At 38.9% G+C, this 24,296-nt stretch overlaps 1 protein-coding gene across 2 annotated transcripts in view; it reads left to right on the top strand.

Moving 5' to 3' along the window:
- Nucleotides 1-24,296, top strand: part of gatb (glutamyl-tRNA amidotransferase subunit B) — a 68,324-nt gene that overhangs the window by 36,269 nt on the left and 7,759 nt on the right. For both annotated transcript variants that reach the window (XM_062981078.1, XM_008111976.3), the window contains exons 7-11: nucleotides 2,511-2,595; nucleotides 3,235-3,279; nucleotides 7,132-7,321; nucleotides 15,766-15,899; nucleotides 16,627-16,705. In XM_062981078.1, coding sequence (XP_062837148.1) covers nucleotides 2,511-2,595; nucleotides 3,235-3,279; nucleotides 7,132-7,321; nucleotides 15,766-15,899; nucleotides 16,627-16,705 — 533 coding nt within the window. The remainder of the gene's footprint in view (nucleotides 1-2,510; nucleotides 2,596-3,234; nucleotides 3,280-7,131; nucleotides 7,322-15,765; nucleotides 15,900-16,626; nucleotides 16,706-24,296) is intronic.

The following is a 24,296-nucleotide window of genomic DNA, read 5'->3' as shown; positions in this document are numbered from 1 at the left end:
GGCCTTGATATAAAATGAAAAGCTTTCCAACCCTCAAATAAGTGACAGTCCTTACAATAAAAGACACATTCCAGCCCTATAAGAGATAGCCCTTATAATAAAGGGTGTTTGGTGATTCTATGTAAGCAGTAACATAATCTTGAAGGTGTAGCTTGGAACTACAGAGACTGGTATATGCTTTTGGAAACAGGTAGCCTCAGTAGAGAGCATAAGTAAGTATGTAAGCGTTCCTTATCAGGAAAAACTGCTTATGCCATGTAATCGGTGAGACCAAGCCACCTGTGTTCTACAAAGGTCCTAAAAACCAGTAGACATCTGTTGGCATGCAGCTCCTCTCAGCCTAGACAGCGTAGTCAGTGGTGATGGATGACACGAATTTCAATCCAACAGCATTTTGAAGGTCATAGTAGCCCACCCCAGCTTAAACTGTACTTAATTGTCTGAAATGAAGCATATAGGTTTAATTTGTTCTCTTCAAAACTGCTGTGCCTTCCTTTAATCTTATTACCTTATGTAATTATTTTATGTTTTTACCATGTGCAATATATGTATGCACATGCGTGCAAACTGATTTTACAAATAGTATAACTTTATTTTATTTATTTATTTATTTATTTATTACATCACTTCTACCTCGCCCTTCTCACCCATTAGGGGACTCAGGGCGGTTTACAATATAAACATACACATCAAAAAACAGTTTACATCAGATTTAAAAATCCATCGAGATTAAAAATTACAATAAAATTAAGAGTATACATTTAAAAATATGCATAATTATACATTTAAATATACATTTAAGGTGTTTTTCTTGTATTGCCTTTGATGCCTTCTCGATGATGTGATTTTGCTAGCAGATCCCATTGTAAAAGAGAGAAAAAATGAATTGTTTTACAAAATGAATTGTTGTTTATCCTAAAGGCACCAGATCCCATCAGATCATGGAAGTTAAGCAGTGTCACCCCTGGTTACTACTAAACTAGGGGACCACCCACAAATACCTGGTGCTGGTCCTTCAGAGGAAGGACGTGGCAAATCACCTCTGAGAAGTCTTCATCTAAGAAAACCCAATCAAATTTATAGTGTCACCATGAATTGACAGGTGGCTTCAAAGCACATACACACATAGCTATCAGTTTGGTTGCATTTTTCTTTTAATGAAAGTGATACAGGAGGTGCTGTGAGATAGGGAAAAGATGTGTGACCTACAAAGAACATGAGTCTGGTTTGTGTGTATCACATGAGAGACTACATACCCATGCAACCGGTTGACTCAAAATTGAAATAGTAACATTGATGAGTATCAGTATATGCTATGTGAAGGATTGCAGTTCAGTGGTGGAGCAAATGGTTTGCGTGCATAAGATTCCAGGTTATGTTCCCTGGTATTACCAGGTAAGAATGGGAAAGATTCCTATATGAAATCCTGAAGAGCCACTTTCCCAACCATGTTGCCTTGCAGAAGCCCATTAAACTTATCTGACATTGGAAATGGTCAAGGATTGTAGAAATTGTACTCCAAAACAACAGGGTTTGTTTGTGTGTGTGTGTGTGTGTGTGTGTGTGTGTGTGTGTGTGTGTGTCAGGAGTGACTTGAGAAACTGCAAGATGCTTCTGGTGTGAGAGAACTGGGCGTCTGCAAGGACGTTGCCCAGGGGACGCCTGGATGCTGATGTTTCATTATCCTTGTTGGGAGGCTTCTCTCATGTCCCCGCATGAGGAGCTGGAGCTGACAGAGGGAGTTCAACCCCTCTCCCCGGATTCGAACTGCCAACCTGTCGGTCATCAGTCCTGCCGGCACAAGGGTTTAACCCATTGCACGACCGGAGGCTCCAAACGCCAATTAAGGCTAGCATAGACAATATCAGCACAGCTTAATGTTGCTGCTCTCATTGTGGTTCTGCTTGAATTAGGAAAAATTTCTGATCTATAAGGCCTCTTCTACACTGCCATATAAAATCCAGATTATCCACTTTGAACTGAATTATATGGCAGTATATATATAATCCAATTCAAAGCTGATAATGTGGATTACCTGCTTTGATAATTTGGATTATATGGCTGTGTAGAAGGGACCTAAGAGGACTTGTGAGATAAAGGTGATGATGACAGTGAACAGTTTGTCCCAGTCAATATGATGGCACAATAACTGTTTCAGTTGTGGTGCTCCTGGATGTTTTTTTTTTTAAAGACTTGAGTTCAAAAATTAAATCTTCTAAAATGATATAAACAAACTCTATCATTTAATTGTCTCAGAGCAGTTTAGTTTCTTCACAACTCTTTCTTGGTAATAGGTTTACTCTGGTTTCGATGAGACTTAAAAATGTTCTTTACCTATGTGTTGTCGAAGGCTTCCATGGCCGGAATCACTGGGTTGCTGTGAGTTTTGCTGTGAACATGGCCATACAATCCAGAAAACTCACAGCAACCCTGATCTTTACCTTCTTGTCTGTCACAGAACACAGTTTGTGGTTCAACATAACTAAACTGGGTTTTCTTGTTTCTTTAAGACTATGAAATACGAAGGCAAATTGAAGAACTAGAGAATGGTGGAACTGTTCTGAACGAAACTCGAACCTTTGATTTTAAGCTTGGGTGAGTTTTTCATTTTACCATTTTTCATATATATCACTTCCCAAAAGATATGGGTAAGACTGTTCTCCAAGGTGAAATTATTCATCCTTTGTGTCCATCCTATAGACTACAAATTTTCCTCAGAAGGAGAAGATAACTGTCTGGATGCATGTAATATAAATTCAGAGCTTGGAAAAATTATTTTGAACAAATGATATTTACCATAATTCCCCTAGCTCCCTTCCTCCATAATATTTTCAAGCTCTGTCTAAATGCCATTTAGTGTCCCCTCACCTGAAGATACTGATTAATATGCCACATAAAAATGAAAGTTCATAAACATTTAGAGATTGCCAAAGACTTCTGGAGCTTGTTATTGTCCTGCTGCTTTTGTCAGCAGCTGTGTTCATGAGATATGTTATTTCAACACTGTAAACATTTTTTTAATTGTGGCAAACTAATAACATTTCTAGTATGGGCAGTGTAAAAATAAATCTGTGCATAAGAGTAATATAACTACTTTCCCCCACTCAAATGACACCTGAAATCTTCCTTAACAAGAATGGCTTACAATTATTAGCATTTTGTGGAAAGAACTATACTAACTAAAACCTTTGATTATCATGCTTTATTTTTAAAAGACTTGTTCTGCTTTTTTAGGTGCACCATTGCAATGAGGGATAAAGAAGGCAAACAGGATTATCGGTAACTATATTTGGGTGGAGGTTGAGCTACAGAAATGCAGTCAGTCCTTCACATTTGCTGGGGTTAGGGTCAGAGAACCTCTATGAAAATGGAAAAAACCACAAATAGTTTTGCCTGAGAAAGCATCACAACTCTACAGATAACATCACAGAGTCATGCTGAAAGATCTAGAAATTCCTAAAGAGAACATATTAATCAAATCTACAAATAATCACATCCACAAAAGTGAAACCTGCAAATATGGAGGCCAACTGTACTCATGAAAACTAGCTGCCAGATTGTGTCTTTTCCATCTTTTAACCTTACTCCGCACGTTCATATCTTCTCAACTTGGCAGCCATTCTAAGGCACTTTTGTCGAAGGTCAGAAAGTCTTCTGAATGGAGGCAGCTATGGCACAAAAAGAACTGGGGAACCAAGAGAGTGGTTCTTGACAATCTGGCGGAGGCACCCATTGCTTATTCATAATCTCCTTTATCTCTCAATACACCCCAGCCTGACCCACTCAGGAGAGTCTTTTACCTTCAGAAGTCATTGGAGCAGAGGGCTGCTGTTGAAGGGAAGAAGAAATAGGACTCAATTGCTTTCTGTATTACTTTTTTCACATCCAACATGCTGTTTAAAATAAACTTTTAATTGAGCACATGAAAATCACACTTCATTTTTATTTCAAAGGCATTACTAGACATCAATGTTGATGATGTGGAGCCAAGCGTTACTATGCGCTTACTTTCCCCTTCAAAGTCAAGAACCTGAGGACAAATATTTATTGGCTGCCTTTTAACTAGATTTGCAACAGGAAATAAAACCACTGCTTCTTTACTCAATTAATTCAATTACATTATAACAAAATTTCTAATTGGTAACTGACAATCTCATGGGAAGAAAAATCGTAATCTGCCTTTTATTGGACCAACCAAAAGGCAAAAGATTTTCTAAACTGAAGATACCTGTATATAATTCAGATACAGATTTGGGAATCCTGTATGTGAGGAAGTAAATTCTATGCCATCATATGATGTGAACTTGTTTTTTAAAGAAATGTTTAACCCCTCCAATGCCAGATAAAGAAACCTCATTAGGCCTCAACTGATCTTAAATTATCTCTATACCTTAGAACAGTGATTCCCAATCCATGGGTTGCAAATACTTTTCTGTGCAGTCACCAGGCAGTGGTGAACTATGAAAATTTTTAAAAAAGGAAAACAAAAAATCACGTCATCACATCCTGCACAGAGATTTGTTTGTCTAAATGTGTAACAACCTTTTGTTCATCACCTTGTTCTGAGGTCCAGAATCATGCACAGTTAACATTATTTTGAATTATATTATACTGAAAAATCTATTTTTGATGTGTTTTCATTTACCCTATTAAAAAGCCTATTTTAAATGTATCGGGGTTGTGGGTCACTTTGCCTCTATAAAATGGAGTCACAAATCGAAAATGGTCGGGAACTTCTGCCCTCAAATTAATGTCAAAGTGAGGGCCACAACAACTTTATGGTTGCCTTCAAAAGGCTGTTGTGTCTGTTGATGGAAAATCTGTGGATACAGAGGGCCAACTATAATTTTTTTAGATAGTGGTTGGTGCTGTTTGGCTTTTACCCAGTTTAGATGCCCAGATGTTATTACACAACAACTCCCATCACTTTTGATTTTTCGTCATGTGGCGGGGGATAATGGGACTCGCAGCCCAACAGGACTTGTGTCTCTGGGGTTGGGAAAAGGTTAAAGTGCATTTTAACAGCAGACAATCTATCCACAAGCCTTGTATATAAATTCAAACCACACTCTCCTGACTAAACAGAACCAACTGTGGCCTTCCAGATGTCACTGTATTATAACTCTCAACAGCTCTAGTCATGATGTCTAATGATGAGGAATACAGAAGTTGTAGTCCAGCATCTGGAGGGCCATATAAAATGACATGGCAGGCCGGATTTGGCCTGTCAGCCCTGAGTTTTACACATGTACCATAGAGTACAAAGACCCTGATCATGGGGCAGTGGCTTCATATTGGATAGATGGACATAACTATTCAGCGCCTCCAAGTTGCCCAGTCTTCTGTGTGCTCAGGAAGAAGTTACTTGCAGCATGCAACCAAACAAATAACTTCAAATGAGGAAGTCAAACATTATTGCTTGTTATATTGCCTTTGTTTTCACTCAGCCTACAACTATGATCAAAGACATCCAAATGTAGATACTGTATCGTGATGACCCTGACACTTCCACTTTCTGTAGCCATTTACCATATTTGCTTCATCAGAGCTAGTCCGGTGAATGTTGTGCCTTTTAATTCACCAGGTATCGGCACGGGATGGATTTTAGATTTTATTGCAAGGATGTTTATATTTTTTGTAGGGTTTGCTTTTTTATTTTCTGCCTAACATGGCTACCCACAAAAGTTTTTAAATCTAACAATCTCATGTTAAAGAATGTAGTTCATTGATAAGCCAGTGAGAAACCATTAAACATTAATATTCATTCCTCCTTGTTATGGCTTAATGGCCAGTACTATGTGCTTCCTGGTAATGCCTGTCTACACTGAAACCATTTAATTTTTTGCCATTCTTTGAAAGAGGTTTATCTAAAATTGAGCAGAAGTAAAGAGAAAGCCACTAAGATTTATTTATAGTAGGATGTAGATTGCTTGTTGTAATTTAAGATTGGGGGGGGGGGGGGGGAGAGAAAGCAAAACAACTATCCATATTTAATTTATATTCAAAACTACATAGATAGCACTCTGAATTGTCAATTATTTGGATTACTATTTTGTGAGTTCCTTTTCATATGGATAAAAGGGGTTGTACTTATCAACCATTTTGCTGAGTCACAATAACTTTTCTGATCCCCCGCCAGTTAATGCAGTTTTACAGTATAAGTAATGTAGTAATGACCTCTTATGCTTTCACTCTGTGTAGCAAGTTTTGTGGCCATTTCATTAGTTCTTTATGTATTAACTAGCATTATCCTGTATGGCTGGTTAAACTGATTAATTTGGATGGCGCAGAAAAATGGCAGAGAAAAACACAGGAAGAAGTGTGCAAGAATAAATCGGAGCAGAACGTATGGTGGATTTTACTTTCTGAACTGCATTTTTTATTTAAAGCTGGATTTCAAACCAATGGGTGCAGCACAAATGTACCTACTTCAAAGAATACATGCCAGCTGTTTGCAAAAAGAAATGACAATGTTGTAATTGTTTGACTTTGCAAATCCACCATTTGTTCATGTAAGGCCAGAATTGGCTTTTTAATTCCATGTTTTTATCATGGTTGGAATTGGCCCCCTCTTCAATTGAGCCCTTGTTCTTTGATGCTGTCACTCAGCTTCATTTGTTGTGGCACCCCACTGAAGATGACAACTTGGCTTTTAGCACAGCTTGCTTTTTCATTGAATCTCAGATTAATACGAGGGAGGTTGCAACCTGCATGAAAACATTCTTAGCAGCTGGATGTCAGTCTTGCTTTTTCCCTTTGCCAGATTATTCTCCCAGTTGGTCTGAATTACAGGTCCCATTTGGCACTCAGAAGGATAACTGGCATCTGCATTTTGTTTGTGTTTTGGGGTGTAAAATGGTTTAAATTTATTCTCTCTCCCCATTGCTGACTGTTTTGACAGCCAAGGGTGGATCATCAAAAAGAGCTTGAGGCTACGCCTTGGCAAAGCAGTTTATCTATTGCTACTCAGAGGACTGCAGTCAAGTTGCATGCTCCGTGTTTTTGGTCTGGTTACATCAAGTTACATCATTAGCTGGATGAGTAGCAAACTTTGTTGCATGTTGTTAGGATGTGGCAAACAGACCTAACTAGAAATAACACCAGATGAGCATCCCTTTGTTCTCTCCCCAGGTTTATGCCAGAGCCAAACCTGCCACCATTGATTCTTCATGATGCTACATCTTTGCCGGCTCACGCAAACCCTCAGCAAGTGGTGGACATTGATCAGTTGCGGGAGAATCTTCCAGACCTCCCAAGTGCAAAGAGAGCAAAGCTTGTTGAACGCTATGGGATTCAGCCTCAGCACAGTTTTACCTTATTGGTAGGTCTATTGATTCACCATCCAAATAAACCAAGGCACTTCAAAGAGTCAGCACTTCAGAAGACTCTCTTCAAAATGTCAGCCAGTTATTAATTCCCATAGATTTTTCTTAGGTAAGAGAGATGTCTAATAATGCCTTTCTGTTTCTGCTTGGATGCACGCAAATGGACTCAGAGTTTATTTGCAGTCTTGGTTGAGTGTTCCTATAATATATAATAATTGATAAACATCGTTATGGTCATATAACTATTGTCTTTAAAATTTACTGTGACATTGCATGGCTCCCGTCCCGTCTTCCATCACTTTCCCTACCAGATGTAAGATTATGCCTAAGTCGTCACTGTCATCAAACGTAAAGGCTTCCACAATCTCACTGCTATCTCCAAAAATGAGGGCTTTCTCTTATTTCCACCACTGCCAACAGTGTAAGGACCTTTTCCTTATTGCCCACCTCAGACCTCAGTGTAAGAATCTGCCCCTTCTTCCCAATCCTGCCATCAGTGTAAGGTCCTTCTTCTGTCTCACGGCTGTGGCCACCACTGTGGTGGCCTGGAGTATGCCCTCAGGGTTCCTTTGCATTATATTGTGCAACATTTATCACCACTGGACACCATAGACACAGTGTCGGAACCCAATATTTATGTACGTATAAAGTGTTCCCAGAGGCCAAAAGTGTATGATACGCACACAAAAAATCATAGAAGTTGGAACAAAGCAGAGTAAATAATATATTTGAAGGAAATATTTTACTTTCAGACTTTTCTCTTAAAATTACTAACTCCTTCATTTCTAAACTTGACTCTCTTAATCCTAATCCTCACTCTGTTCTTCACTGTCACCCACTAGCCTTATTCAAATTCCTTCAAACATTCCACCAGCCATCTTTCATTTTCAATACTCAATTCGCTCACCGCCTTCTGCTAGCTCCTTACCCGATTACTGAAATTACACCATAGAAACAAAACCAAATTACCTTGATACAGAAAACAATATTTTACAAAAGGTCCATGACATCACAGTCCCCTACAAGACCAGGGTCCCTGGAAGTCACCAGGAAGCCACTCAGCTGGGCTTATTATTATTCTCTCCCCACAATCTATTGCCACCACCTGCTTATTTGTGCTTTGTTTTATACATCCAGCTGTGAAATTGAGTGCAAGTATGTGGCAGCAAGATAAACTAACCTTTGTATCCCCCAGATCAAAACATGTTCATGAATCAAAATTCATGACTATATTTAATGGTGGAAAAATAACAGCCAGGATCATCGTTTGATACAGAATCACAAATAATAGTTCTTTGGTCCTGATTTGACTCCATTTGTAAACCAGAATTTTAACCACTTTTGTTTCTCCTCCTCCCTTTCTTTTCATTCTTATCTCATTTATGTGTTTGACAACTGCTTTTGATTTTTCCACTTGTCACTCTAGCAGGGAAATGGGAAAATGCACATAACTATAACAACAGCTGTGCTGGATCAGATTGAAGAATTATATAATTCAGTGTTCAATTTTCTTATTGGCTCACCAGTTGACCATGAGAAGCCCACCAATAGGACATTTAGGCACAGCTTTGAACATTTGCTATTTGGACTACTGCTCCTCCCAGAATCTTCCAAAGCCTTTCCTGCTTTGTCTTTATTACCCTTTCTCTTCATTATTGTCTTCACCTATTATTGTCATTATTGTCTGTCTCTGATAACTAGCATGTTTTCAGATGGAACTTTCTGCCAGTGAAATTGGGATAAAGTAAGTCCTCCACATCTCTGACTTTGCTCAGAGCCCCATAGGTATCCTTGAAATTGGCTCCAGATGTCTGGGGAACCTCCCAGAGCAAATTTTGTAGGTGACAATGAAAGTTACAGAGAGATGTGTAGAGGAAAAAGCTCATTGCAGTAGCAGATGGCTGCCAACATGACATTCGATTTAGGCCTTATGTTGTAAACTTGCACAGCTGTACTGACAGTAAACCAGGTTCTAATTATGAGAATGATATCAACCAATTTAAATCTTGCAGAATTTTTGTTAATGTTTGCGGCCCTAGAATAACTACCTACATCCTTTTAACTTTTAGATACAAAGGCTTTTTTCTCTTTGTTTTAATTCACTGAGATACCAGCTAATCTAAATTCACATGAGACATGGTGTTTCTGTTGATGTTCTAAGCTTACATCAGGAATACAAGCAGATTGCTAATGGGGAAGATGCATAAATCTAATGAACAGTCTTTCAAGTTAGAGTGCCCAAGTGTGCTCATTAAATAAATGGCATAGGTAGTGAGATACCTTCAAAATGCAAGATCCATGTTCCCTGCCAACTTGTTAGTGGGAGCATTATGCAGAGGAAATTGCATTAAAATAATGTCATACTTCAGTACTGAAAGATTGTCTTCCCTTTGCTTATCCCAGTTGGTGTTGTGTTATTTCTCTGGAGGATTTTGAAAGATTTTCAGTAAGCCCCTCTAATTACAGTACATTCTTCTTCCCTTTCTTCTAATTTGTAAAGATTATTATTAAAAGGTGCATAAATATGTAATTCAAGGATCAAAATAAGCAGGAAACAAAATCTGCAAAAAAGACAATAAAATGGAGCAAGTTGTGGATTAGTTGTGAAGTAAGGTGTGACAGAGTCAGTACTTGGGAGAGTAATTCACAGAGGTAAATTAAGGGTTCAAACTAGAAAGCTCTATATGCGTGTACATGCATATATGCTCATGTACACGTGATGCATTTGTAAACCATCTTGCCTCCAAGGAGCTTAAGGCAGCCTGTACTAATTGTCTGTTCTCTGAATGCCTCAGGCAAGGAGAAGGTGACCGGCCCAAGGTCACACAATGAACTTCATGGCTCAGTGGAACCTAAACCAGGTTCAGAACTTTCTGGTCTGGAAAATAAGAGATCTAAAAGCATATCTGCAAACAAGCAACAATAACTGGGTTTTTACATTCTCAATTTAAATCTAAAATCCATGAGCATTTTTGATCTTGAAAAGAAACTATTGCATATATCCCACCACACGTGGGGAAGCGTTGCTGTGCGGCTTCTTCCCATGCTGACCCTGTTTTAAACAGAACACATGTTCTGAGCACAGCATCATAGGACGCTTGTGACTCAGTTGAGCCACAGAACCCTGCTAGAAGTAAGCTTGAGTCATCTGATGGGCGGTGTTGGGCTCCATGGCTCAACTGGGGCAAACATGTCCTACGATACTGCTGAAGACTTGTCTGATGAGGTCGAAGGTCTCCCAGCTTAATCATGAACAGAACAACTCAGTAAAAGGGCATTTAATTTTTTGCTGTCTGCATTAACTTTAATTTGATGTGTAATGTTCTCTAATGAGAATGCCTCACATCTTCCCAAAACATTGAAAAATAACACATTCATGAATAATACACATTTTAATGAAAGTGTCTTATCGTCCATATTTATATTCATAACTGAAGTTTCCATTCATAAAATCTTATGGTAATGGTTGGAGGGCAAGGCTTAAAATTACAGAGAATTAGGATGTTACGAGCAAATGTCACATTCACCCCACCTTTTGCATTTTGGGAGGCATCCAAAGCTTTCCAATTGCGCCAGCACATTTTATGAACCTGATAAATATAGAAATTCTTCCTGTTCTCTTTTGCTAATATAATATTTTTCATATCATTTGACATTTGATTTGTGTGCCAGATTATGGCTCTTTGAGAATCTAATGAGCAAATGGAACTTCATTTTTCAATATATCATGAAGAAGGCACAGTTCCTCCTTCAGGATGGGTGCTTTTATCTTATGATACCAATGTTCTAAAATTACTTCTAAAACTACTAATATTCTCAAATCTTTGACCATAAATCACCCAAAAGCAATGTACGTCAGTGCCTACCCACAATTCAAAGTGCTAGCTATGACCTTTAAAGTCCTAGACCAGGGGTCCCGAAACTAAGGCCCAGGGGCGGATGCGGCCCTCCAAGGTCATTTTCCTGGCCCCCGCCCTCAGTTTTATAATATAATATTTTATATCAGTTTTAATAATGTAATATATTGTGTATACATATAATATTGATAAAAATATTATAATGTTATGCAATATAATACTACTAATAATACCATATAATAATATTAATTTTATATTATATTTAACAGAATATTACAGTATAGTGGTACAGTATAGTGCGGACCAAAAGGTCCCAGGTTCAAATCCCGGGAGCGGAGTGAGCACCCGCTGTTAGCCCCAGCTCCTGCCAACCTAGCAGTTCGAAAACATGCAAATGTGAGTAGATCAATAGGTACTGCTACGGTGGGAAGGTAACGGTGCTCCATGCAGTCATGCCGGCCACATGACCTTGGAGGTGTCTATGGACAACGCCGGCTCTTTGGCTTAGAAATGGAGATGAGCACCAACCCCCAGAGTCGGTCACAACTGGACTTAACGTCAGGGGAAACCTTTACCTTTACCTTATAGTGGTATAGTTCAATATAGTAATATATAATGCTAATATTGTGCTATGCTAATAATATAATGCATTATATAATTATATAATGCATCAGGAGAGGCGCTTCTCTCAGTCTCACCTCCATCTCAAGCATGATTGGTGGTAAAGAGAGAGTGGGCCTTCTTGGTGGCTTCCCCTCAACTCTGGAACTCCCTGCTCAGGGAAGCCAGAATGGCCCCCTCATTGTTGTCCTTCCTGCAGCAGGTTAAAACCTTTTTATTTAGACAGGCTTTTAAAGATAAAGATTTTTAAGATCAATTCAGGGGGTGCTGTGGTTTTTAACTGGGAATTTTTAAATACTGTTTACATTTAACCCTGTTTTAATGTTTGTATATTTGTATATTTTAAATTATTATGCTGATGCTTTTATGTCAAGTCGCTTTGAGTCCCTTTTGGGATAATAATACCCAACCAACTCCCATAATCCTCAGTAAGTGTGGTCAGTGGTGTGAGAGGATGCAGTTATAGTCCAATATCTATTGGCCCAAAGATTTTCCATCCCTGTTCTGTATAGTCGGCAATCTTATGGAGAGGAAAATCTGTGGGATAATCCACTGTTTGCCTCCACATACTTTTGACCCAAATCCCAACTACACATGACTTGGGCCTAGGTGGTCATAGTCATGGAACCTGGAGAAAACTCAGTTGTTGCATCATTCTATACCTAAATCAAGTTCTTAATTGCTGTTGAACTCTCCTGGTCAGATGTTTTATCTCATTTAGTAAAGAATATGCATATTATGGTGTGGAACAAGAATTTAATTCAATCTCACAGATGTTCAAAAGGCTACATCCCTTTGGCAATCAAGGCCAAATGCAAAAAGAAGAAGAAGAAGAAGAAGAAGAAGAGGAAGAGGAAGAAGAAGAAGAAGAAGAAGAAGAAGAAAAGAAGAAGAAGAAGAAGAAGAAGAAGAAGAAGAAGACGACGACGACGACGACGGGGGGCTAAAAATGCCAGAATATTTTAAAACTAAAATCTTAGACTGGAAAACTTCACAAGTCTGAGATATTATTAGAATGATGATATAAAGAAAGAACATGGTCAACTGGGGAAGTCCAGGGGGCTATATTTGGCTTCAGTATATGAAAGTCCCCACTCTGGCTCTGTAATTCAGGGATTTATCTCTGCATGATGTTCAAAATGATAGTGGTTATCAGACAAATTAGTATTTTAAAAAAAACCTCAATGTTTTTATTATATTAAATTTTTATGAAGTCAGAAATATGTGTATAATATATTCATTAAAAAACTGAAACTCCTGATGAAAGTTCACTTTGAACTGAGTGGGACTGGAGAAGGGCTAGGATTTTAGAGAAAATTGCACTTGGCATTGGATATAAGCAAGATCCATTCAAGGGTTGCCTTGCTTGAGCTTATTCCCTAAGCTGACAAACTGTCTGAAAGAAAAATATTCTTCCTGTGAGTCATAAGATGTCTCCTGTATTCTTCTCTGAGCGAGCATTGGTTTGAGTCTGCTGTGCATTTTGATCAACTTCCCAATAGTAAAAACTGTCTGGAAGCAGACAATTGCCTTCGCTTTCCTTGCAGTTAATTTTTTTTTGCAAAAGCTACAAGGTTTACCACTCGGGATGAATTGAGTTTAAAGAGACAACAGACAAATTTGATAGATCCACACATGATGATTATATTCTCCTTTTACGTCTGAAAATAATAGATTTTCATCCATTTTAGAAAGCATTTGTATAAAGAACTGACATGGCATTTAGCAATACTCAGAGTTAATCTAGAGCAGACATGGGCAAACTTCAGCTGTTAAGAATTGTTGGAGTTGAACTCCCAAACACCTATAGGGCTGAAGTTTGCCCATGCCTGATCGAGAGCCATATTTATTTCATTTATTAATATATATATATAGTCTTCCTTATATTGGATTTGCAGGTAAGTGCTCAGAATTCTCAGCCAGAGAGCTCTATTTTCAAACCAAACTACAAATCCCAGGATTCCATACGATGTTACCATGGTAGTTAAAAGTGAAATCATAGTGATATAATTATGCAGTGTGAAAAGGTCCCAGTGTCACACCATGCCCTTCCAGCGTCACACCATGGTCTGCTACTAAATATTATACGTCTGAGCACCCATGTCTTTTATCTAGGTTAGGACTGTACTATATGTCCTCATTGTGATGCATATATCTATGGCTAAGCTACATTGGCACCAAGCTGGCAAATACCTGTATATCTGTATTTTATTTTAAGTGAACTTGATGTATGTTGTGTTTGTACTGTACTAAGGCCAACTGGCTAATCAGTAAATTGTTGTTGTGTTTGTCCTCATTGTAGGGTGGGTTTTTTTGTTTTTGTTTTTTGTGTGTGTTTTTATGATCCATGGCAATTCCTAGAAGGCAAGATCCACTTTCTACTCCTAGTTGTGGCCTGTTTTGAATTATGAGACATTTTAATGTCAAGAAGTGACTTCTAGCTTTCAAGAAAGTGGGGACAAAAATGCCACTTGGATATTTTCAGTGGCATTGATACTTCTGTGATTTTACATTTCTGTTTGATAAAAAGAGGATTGAAAAAGAAAGAAAGAGGAGAAAGCAGTTTTCTCCATTTCCCAAAGGCAATTAGACGTTCAGAGATGTATGGGAACAAAACAACTTGGAAGAATCTTTTGCACAGACTGATGTCAATTAGAAATAATACTTTTGCTGGTATGAACCAACTAAAGAAAAAAACCCGTCTTCATTACATACAAATATCTACAATTACTTTTATGTTAATTTCTTGATGTAATCAATGATGTAATGCTGTTTGTCATAGCCAATCAACAGAACTTTAATGTAAATACACAAGGTTATAAATTCCTGTTCACATCACTGTACTTTAGGGAAAAAAACACCACTTTAGAAACTTTTTTTTCTCCATTCTACAGAATTCTAAGAATTAAAGACTGATTTGAAAGTGTCCTTTTTGAATTTCAAACATTCTCTGCAACAGCATGAATATTCAATTAGCAAAAAAGGGGTGGGGACATGTAAGGCCTTCCAGGATCTGTGAGTGCTGATAGAGTTCCCTGACTCCTGAGCATGTTCAGTTGCTGGTCTGAATAACATCATTAGCTTGGAAAGTCACTTTGAAGAAGAATGTCTTCAGTGTCATGCAGAAGCCATTCATAACAGAGCAGTTAAACTTCTGTTAAACAGAGCAAACTTCTGCCCTCCAGGTGTTTTAGACTTCAACGCCAACAATTCCTAACAACCTGCTGACTGTTAGGAATTATGGGAGTTGAAGTCCAAAACACCTGGAGGGGCGGAGTTTGCCCATGCCTGAGTTATCAGATGATGTTCTGGGACCTAATGTATCATCTTACCAACACTGAAACTCTATGGGTTCAGCATATCACTTTTTTTTTCGTGTCAGGAGCAACTGGAGTTGCTTCTGGAGTGAGAGAATTGGCCGTCTGCAAGGACGTTGCCCAGGGGACGCCCGGATGTTTTGATGTTTTACCATCCTTGTGGGACGCTTCTCTCATGTCCCCGCATGGAGCTGGAGCTGATAGAGGGAGCTCATCCGTGCTCTCACCAGGTGGGATTCAAACCTGGCAGCATTCAGGTCAGCAACCCAACCTTCAAGTCACAAGGCTTTTATCCCCTAGGCCAAACTGGATAACTGAACTTTCCTGCATGAATTAATCCAGGTAACAAGCTAATGAATGGTAAAGGTATATATCTTCTGCAGAATTGGCAGAGAGGCCAAGGCCTTGTCTATCAATCAGCTCCATTGAGTATTCATGCTAATGCTCCTTTGGAAATATTATGAAGTTACTTGAAGCACATTGATCAGACTGACACCTGGGAATTACCAAGAAGCCAAAAAAGTTAAGAATACTGCATGTATCATGAGTCCTAAAAAGATTTGGGATAAAGGTTTTGGAGAGGGAGGTTCAGGGATTGTTGGCTTGGCGGCTAGCTTTTTAATACGACATTTTATTTCTGGACAGAATGAAGATGGATTAATGGAGTTCTTTGAAACCGTCATGAAAGCAACAGAAATGAATCCCAGAAAAGTGGTTGGCTGGATTCTGACAGATATGCTTGGCTATTTAAAAAAGCATAATCTTACAATAAAGGAAAGGTAAGGCTTTTGGAGGTCTATTTTTTTTAATCAAGAAAACCTTACACCAGCAGTTAGTCTTTCATAATAGTACAGACATTTTAGCACTAGGCCTAACCAAAGATTAGGAATAGGGTACGTGTAGGTCTAATGTGCAACATAAGCAAAATAATTTGAGCTTGTAGTTTAGCTGTGTTTTAATCTTCACGCTTTTCAAATGTGTTTGCTCACATGTACTCAAAAGGTCAGTGTAAATCTCTGCTTCAGTGTCCACATGTGTTTGCATGTCTGTTCAAATGTCAAAGCCTTGGCATCAGTATTTGTTTTACAATAACAAAAGGCGAAGTAAATAGTAGCATAACAGGGAACAAAAGCATGCCTTTGTGCATGGAAAATGTATTCATCCATGTTCTAGCCTGCCACAAGTGTGTACATCCTTTTGAACAATTTAAAAATGATGTAAATAAATAAAGTGATGTAAATAAACAACTTTCAAATGGGGTGTATGCCCAGCTTTTTCAAGGAGCAAACAAAAAGGGGTCCCAAATTTAGGAGGTTGTTTATAATGGAAGCATACTGTATCTGACAGTCTATGAACCTTCCATGGATATTTAGAGATGTGAGAAATTAAATGGAAATCTCAGTAGAGAGAGACACACTCACCCCACTAGCTTTTATACAGCTACATCTAAAATATGGTTATCCTCTTCAAGTATATCTGCCTACTTAATTCACTTTTTATGTCTAGCCCGATCAGTCCTTCTCTTTTGGCTGAACTTCTGAACCTTCTGGGAAGTGGAAGGATTTCTTCTCCAGCAGCCAAACAAGTGAGTATTCTTTTGAACATAATTTTCCTCTAGCATTTGTTTGTGTCACAAAGCATTTTAGTCTGAACCTGTAAAATGTATTTCTGCTGTAGCTAACGGTACCAAATGAACACAATCTGACCCTTTGTTTATCTCCACAAGCCTTCTGTTTGTGTTTGAATACAAAGAACCTAAATGTTATATGGGGATTGCAATAAGCATACTGCTGCAGCTTGGTCCTGTGGGTTTACTCTGCAAAAATTCTTACTTTGAGCCAGACCTAAGGTTCATTCATAGTTTCTTTTTTGGATTACAGCTCTTAGTATCTTGGAAAAAGCAACATTCTAAAGCTCTATTCATTAAGCAATATGTATGAGGCTGCAGCAATAGGTATTATGTCTTGTAATAATTTGTAGTTCTCTGGTCTTCATTATTTTATTTTGGAAATAAGAGTGGGGCTGGATCCTTTTCTCTCAGTTTTCCATCTCCACTTTGTGTGTCATCAATCGAAGCTATTTTAAATCCAGAGTTGGAAAAGAGGGCAGCCTTTTTCGATATCTTGGGACGAAAAGCAGCTGTGGGGTACTTCAGTGATGGAAAACCGGAAGAAGGGAAAAAGACAAAACATCCTTCTTTCTGGTCTCCCAGAAGAGACTATTTCTGTCATAGCTTCAGATTATTTTTTTATTTCATTTTATTCATATTTTACCTTTCTTCTGGGCCCCTGGTGGCACAGTGTGTTAAAGCGCTGAGCTGCTGAACTTGCAGACCAAAAGGTCCCAGGTTCAAATCCCGGGAGAAGAATGAGCGCCCGCTGTTAGCCCCAGCTCCTGCCAACCTAGCAGTTCGAAAACATGCAAATGTGAGTTGATCAATAGGTACCGCTCCGGCAGGAAGGTAACGGCGCTCCATGCAGTCATGCCAGCCACATGACCTTGGATGTGTCTATGGACATCGCCGGCTCTTCGGCTTAGAAATGGAGATGAGCACCAACCCCCAGAGTCGGTCACGACTGGACTTAACATCAGGGGAAACCTTTACCTTTACCTTTCTGACATTTCACCCATGGCTAAAGCAAAATACAGCTTAAAGTCTGATGATTTGAAAAAATCAAATAATATTGAACAAGTTATATTAGGGTTAATTAATATTAACAAGTTATATTAATTAACAAGTTATATTAGGGTCAATTAATTTTGTAAAGTGTAGATGCATTGTTAAAAGCTGAATGAAGAAAGCTATGGGTGATCCTTATCTCATGTAATTTGAACCTCAGTGAACTTGTGTACTCAGGATGCTTAAAATGATGTTAAGAATCCAGGATTTCTGATCTGACTTCAACTTGTGCATCTAACTAAAGTTGAATGTAACCTAGGATCTGTCTCTTAGGCTAAATAGCAGTCCCTTGAACATGTCTGTTTAATTTGAATGCTCTGATGGAAGCATGTTTTCTTCCTGTTAAGAGGTATGATCTTAAATGTACATTACTAGTAGTTTTGCCAGAGTCACATCAGTTAGGTTTTAGCAGAGGACAGTGTGGTATTTTTAAAAGTAGAAAAAACAAAACTCTTAAGTAAATAGTGTAAAGCATGTTGCCATGAAGCAGTGACCCAGCATCAAAAGTGTAAACCAGTCCAAACACTGTTGAACAATCTTATTTTAGAAAAAGGCACCCTAAATAAATTGGGCAGCAGTATTATAACTTGGACCTTAGTTGAAACATGCAGGCTTTCAAAATCAAAATGAGATTCTTTATATACAATTCATATATGCAATTGTTTTAATATTCAAATATCCTCCATAGTGGGAACTGAAAAGCAGACTGCATAGCTTCCAAAATCAGATGGAATTTGGTATCTTTAGTACGTTTAGTAAAGATAAAGGTTTACCCCTGACATTAAGTCTAGTCGTGTCCAACTCTGGGGGTTGGTGCTCATCTCCATTTCTAAGCCGAAGAACCGGCGTTGTCCATAGACACCTTCAAGGTCATGTGGCCGGCATGACTGCATGAAGCGCCATTACCTTTCTGCTGGAGCGATACCTATTGATCCACTCACATTTTCATGTTTTCAAACTGCTAGGTTGGCAGAAACTGGGGATAACAGCGGGAGCTCACCCCGCTCCCCAGATTTCAACCACCAACCTTTCAGTCAGCAAGTTCAGCAGCTCAGCGGTTTAACTCGCTGCACCATTGAGGGCTCCCGGTGTTTAGGATCAATTGAAATAGAGCAATTTAGAGTGGTCATGGATAGTGAGATCCGTGAGAGAGCAGCCTGGGTGGGCAACAATGGAGTCCTGTGAGCGCTCAAAGCTGGGTCTATTGGGAAAGGCCGGCCTTGGAACTCTTAGGATCAGACAGCTATTTTGGTCAGGGACCCCCAAAATAGGGTCCCATCTGTGGTGCCAATTGATGTTTAGGCCCCTAAATAACAGTACTGTACCTAAGAATACAGGTTAACAAAGTAAATACAGAAATAACATGAAAAGGATAGGGCTAGATTCCTACTACATGTAAAAGAAGAGCAATTCAACATGTTTCAGCCAAGTTTTTATTCAGAATTGACAATAAGCACATGTGACATGAAACAACGCAGTCAGGTGAACTTTGCCTCCTTCCTCTGTGAGTCCAGGAATGACTTTTTCTTTCGCCAGCTTCCACTTTTCTTGTTTTCCATGACGGCCAAATTTGTAGTTGTCCTTTAAAATTTTGGGTAGATTTATCTGCTCTCTCATTTTCTCTTTCTTTTGTAGTTTATATATGTTTAGCAAGGGATTTTAGATATACCTGCTATTTACTTTGCCTGTGGTAGGCAGGGACACAAGCCTACTTAAACTTGCAGTCCTAGGGATGAGCAGGATTTGTACTGTAGTCAGTCCTGCTGTAGATGCCAATATCCTTAGGCGAAAAGCTTAGTGGTAGAGATGCATTTCTATCAAGGCCTGCTTGATCAGAACACAATCAAGAGTTGAAAACCTTGCCTAGAAAGTAGAGCTTGGAAAGGTTACTTTTTTGACTTCAGTTCCCAGAATCTTCCAGCCAGCTGTTGGGATTGTCAACTGTGGAATTCTGGGAGATACAATCCACAAGAGTAACTTTTTCAAAGCTCTGCAAGGTAGGTCAAGCTAGCTCTGTCTAACATAGTCTTTCAAGCAGAAAGCAAATACGCTTTCTTTCAGACAGATTTTTTGGCTTGTTAGATTAGATGACTACTTTGTTGAAGTAGGTCTCTTAACTGGCAGATGCTACTCATTTCTTTTTTATGGATTCTTTTTAAAGTAATGCATATTTAATTGATTTTATGGCAAGAGATCCTGTGCTGGGAGACAAAAGTATCTCATTCAGCTATCTCTCCACTGCAAGAGGCACCAGCAGGGACCTCTAGTGGTTCCTAGGACACCCCTGCAGATTGCAATGGGCAGCACATCCAGCTAAAGCAAAATAGCTAGGCCATGTCACCTGGAAATATTACTAGCCACTGTGTGGCTTGCAGGTTAGGCTGGGGAGGTCTTTGGGTTGTTGAACGACTCCAACCCCTCGGTGACCAAAAATGTGAGTTATGATGCTGTAAGGCATACTTACAACACTATAACATGGTGTCAGTCAGAGTTTGAATTATAATTTTGTATTTTGGCTTTATCTTATTGTTACACTATTTTTGGTGTAAAGGTAGGATATCAAGAAAATTAATTATTCATTAGTAATAGCTCACCTACAGAGCCTCCATGTCTGCCTATTTTTTAATCTTTGCTAAAACATTAATTTTTATTTTTTTAAGGAGAGAAAACTATGAAGAGATTCCCCATGTTATTATCTATTTGAAATGAAGTTGATATTCTCTCTGTGTCTCTTTAAATTAGTATCATATTACAATGTAGGGTATTCTCACAAATACAAACTATCAGTCTGAGTAAGACACCAGCTAGCAGTATTATTGTTAGAGCTATCATTGAGCAATCCCATCAAACACAGTGCCCTTGCCATTTTAAAAAAGGACCTTGGTGGGCTTGATGTCTAAAGAATAACAAATGTTTCTCACAATTCTCAGCAGTAGGCAGGGAGATTGGATGGCCTTAGGGCAGAAATAGCTATATACGCGCACGCATGCAACAGTGGATGGATTGTTGCATTTGAGAACAGGGTGATTGCACTGCCGCAGTGAAAGCAGATCCAACAAAAAATGATGGAAAGATTGGGTGGATTAGGCAAACAGAGACACATGTGCAAAAATGCAGTGCAACACAATTGGTTGGAAGGCTGCTGTCAATTTTATTTTGTGTCTCTTCATGCTTTGTGTAGATCAGTGAAGCTCAAATAGCAAAAGGCTGTGAGCCTATCAGATATTATATGTGGTATAGCTGTGCGAGCAAGGCTCTTGCAGGAAATACTCTTGCACGTGTTGCACCACATAATTACAGGCTCTCCAAAACAACCTTTCGTCCAAAATTATGGACATTAGAGTTGAGAGCCAATTCAACATATGCTTAATTTTCAACCCCATCACTGATTACCTCATCTTCACCCAAGGGCACATTTTAGCTGGAGTTGATGGCTTGTTTTCCATGCATAGGAATCAAATGTTATTATGAATCTTGACTAGGAAACCACACAGACCACCACCTATTACAAATAAACAGAGAGATGCCTTATATTGGCTAATGGGCTATCTAGTCAAGGGTTATGTTTTGTCAACCCAGATGAATGCAGTGTCTATATTTTTTTTCTCCAATTTTATCTCTCTTGTGCAAATTTTGAGGCTTCCAAGTCCACAGTTCAGAATTGGTCTCTAACTACCAAGCAGTGCTTCTTGAGGATACAGAGAGGTTTATCATGCCCTCAAGGCTGTCTGGTGCTGCAGCTTTGCCCAGATTATGAGAAATAAAGTATCTAGCAGCCATGTGGGCAGTTCCTTTAAGAAGAACATCTGTACCCATTATATTTGTTCATGGCACTCACATTTTTGGGTTAAGTGCCTGGCCAATGGAAGGTGAGTGTATTAGCTTGTCCCATCACCTAATCGGGAAGTAATCATTGGACTCTTTAATGTATTCTGGGCTCACTCAGATTTCACAAGGATGCAGAAATTCCCTGCTGGGACTAGCGGTTTTGGAATTAACGTCTTGAAAGCAGATCCATACTTATCTTCCTGTCCAGATGATACCCATGTATGAAGAAGCCATTGCACTGGTTCTCAGCTCATGGGCTTTTTTTATGCATAACTGAAAGAGCCAAGGAAAGGCAATTTGGCGCTCTCTGATAAATGTGCAGAAACTGCCTTCAAGCAGTTATTGCCTGATGTTGCCTTTCCAGATAACTGAAGCTGTGCCTTAGCAAAATGAGTGACAATCTTTTGGGCACAGAAGGTTGCTTGGAGTGTTGACTGTAGAGATGCATATACACTTACACAAATCCACACTTCAGCACACAGGTGTAGAGGCCCTAAACCTCTCTTTTTCTGCCTGATAAGATTTTGGGATTGCTGGTTTAGGAGGAAATGGAATAGAACTTCTTCTATTAACCAGAAATCTTCACTGGAAAAACTGATCTAGGAACTCAGAGACCTGTGTCTTCTTTGCTTTTCTCTCCCCTTGTTTTACTGACCTCCAGTAAAAGAAATGCAACTTGGTACAAAGTATAACTAATTTAACTAGTAACTTGCTGGAGTATCAGTGCATGGCCTGCTGCATACCTGGAGGACCATTGTAAGCCTCGCTTAAGTCTGGTTGATCTCCCATCATGAAAAAGATTTAATCTGTGGTGGTGGATGATTTGCAACATGATTAGTCTAGCCATCTCGTTTTAATCTTGTTTTGCGTAAAGAATTACTAATTGTGCTAGGGTGTTAAAAAGCACACCCATTTTCTTAAGTTTCACTGAATTAGTAGCACAGAGTTTCCAGCACGAGTCATTTCTGCATCGGCAGATTGCAGTTTCCGAAACATGCAATTATTTCGTCAGCGTAGGATCAAGCAGAAGCAGCTGTTTATAAAAGGCACTCCTCTCTCTTTCAGCCTCTGAAATAAGAGCCCAGGGAATACAGAAAACGACTGCCCAAAGAAATAGCTTTTTAAAAATAAATAGCCCATTCTCTGGGGTTTTTACAAGACATCAGAGCCCAGAGACAAAGCTGGAAGGTGCTGTAACATTAACTAATAATTATTCCAGGCTGACACTTATGTTCTCCCAGCTGTGCTTTACTGTGATGGATAAATGAGCTTGAGCTGGCCCCAGCTCTTCCATTATGACTTTCCATACCTCTCTGGTCTGGGGCCTACCTTTATTATGTAGTTAATTTCCCTTTTCACCAACTGATGGGCATTCATCATCTTGCTGACTGTTTAGCCAGAAATGCTCCCTTGGTGTACAGTTTACACTTTTATCTATCCTGTGATGAAATATGTGGTGGTGGTGGTTTTAAAGTGCACACTGAAAAATCACATCTTGAATATTGTGAGCCAAGCAATCCCACATACATCTTCCTTTCATGTGAATTGGAGTGGAGGGCTTATTAACTATCTGGGTTATTTATTCAAATCACAATATTACTAACAAGTGTACACACCAGCTGTCGGGGCCAGTCTGCAATAATAATTTTGAATGCAAACCTTTTATTCACACACAGGCCAGTCTCTTTCTAGAAGTTTTTTTTTCTTTTTCTAGCAGGAGGAGGTCACACTTTACACAGCTAAAGATAGAAAGAAGTGAAGATCTTGTTTCTAACTGCAATTTGTCCTGTTTCCACTAATGTTCATTGACTTTTGAAAAGTACCAGATTAGAAACTTTCTGCCCATGCTCAGAGACATTTGGTGCTCAGGTCTAATTTTGAAACACATAGGTTATTTCCTTTCTTAAAGAAGCTCCTAAGATACTCTGAAGATGTGTTATTTAAATCTGACATTCCTGTTATAAATGCTAATAACCCTTAGCATTTTCTAAATGCGTTGAGCATTTAAAGTAATTTTCTTATATCAACTCAGTACAGTAATCCATCTGTAAAAGTTATTTGGATTTATTCTCCTGCCCTTGATTTTTTTTTCTTTATTGGCCCTTAATTGTGAATTACTGCTGGATTGTTTTTCCAAGATTTAGGGGGAAAGGTACAATACTAGAACAGAATAACTTTATTTGTCAATGTGCTCTTGCACAACGAAATTACATGCCTTCTCCTATTAGAAATTAACAACAGTAATATTCATAACAATAAATAATCATGCAATGGTCTATAAATAATTTTGGTTATCTTTGTTATTGTGAAATGTTTGGTCTCTTGTCTGATTATTTATTGTTATTAGTATTATAACTATTTGTACATTTATATGTCGTGGAGTCGATCGGGGTATAGGGTGGCAAACTGCTCAATGGGGTTATACTCTCCCTGAGGACACAGGTCCACAGTCTGGGGGTTCTTCTGGACTCAGTGCTGACACTTGATGCTCAGGTGTCGGTGGTGGCCAGGAGGGCCTTTTTACAGTTAAAACTTGTGCGCCAGCTGCAACTGTACATTGAGAAGCCTGACTTGGCCATGGTGGTCTACACCTTAGTTACATCCAGACTGGATTAATGCAACACACTCTATGTGGGGCTGCCTTTGAAGATGGCCGGAAACTGCAACT

This window comes from Anolis carolinensis, chromosome 5 (genome assembly GCF_035594765.1).
Source record: "Anolis carolinensis isolate JA03-04 chromosome 5, rAnoCar3.1.pri, whole genome shotgun sequence".
Classification (NCBI taxonomy): Eukaryota; Metazoa; Chordata; class Lepidosauria; order Squamata; family Dactyloidae; genus Anolis; species Anolis carolinensis.
Note: the sequence above shows the minus strand (reverse complement) of the source record. Positions and strands in the feature narration are given on the sequence as shown.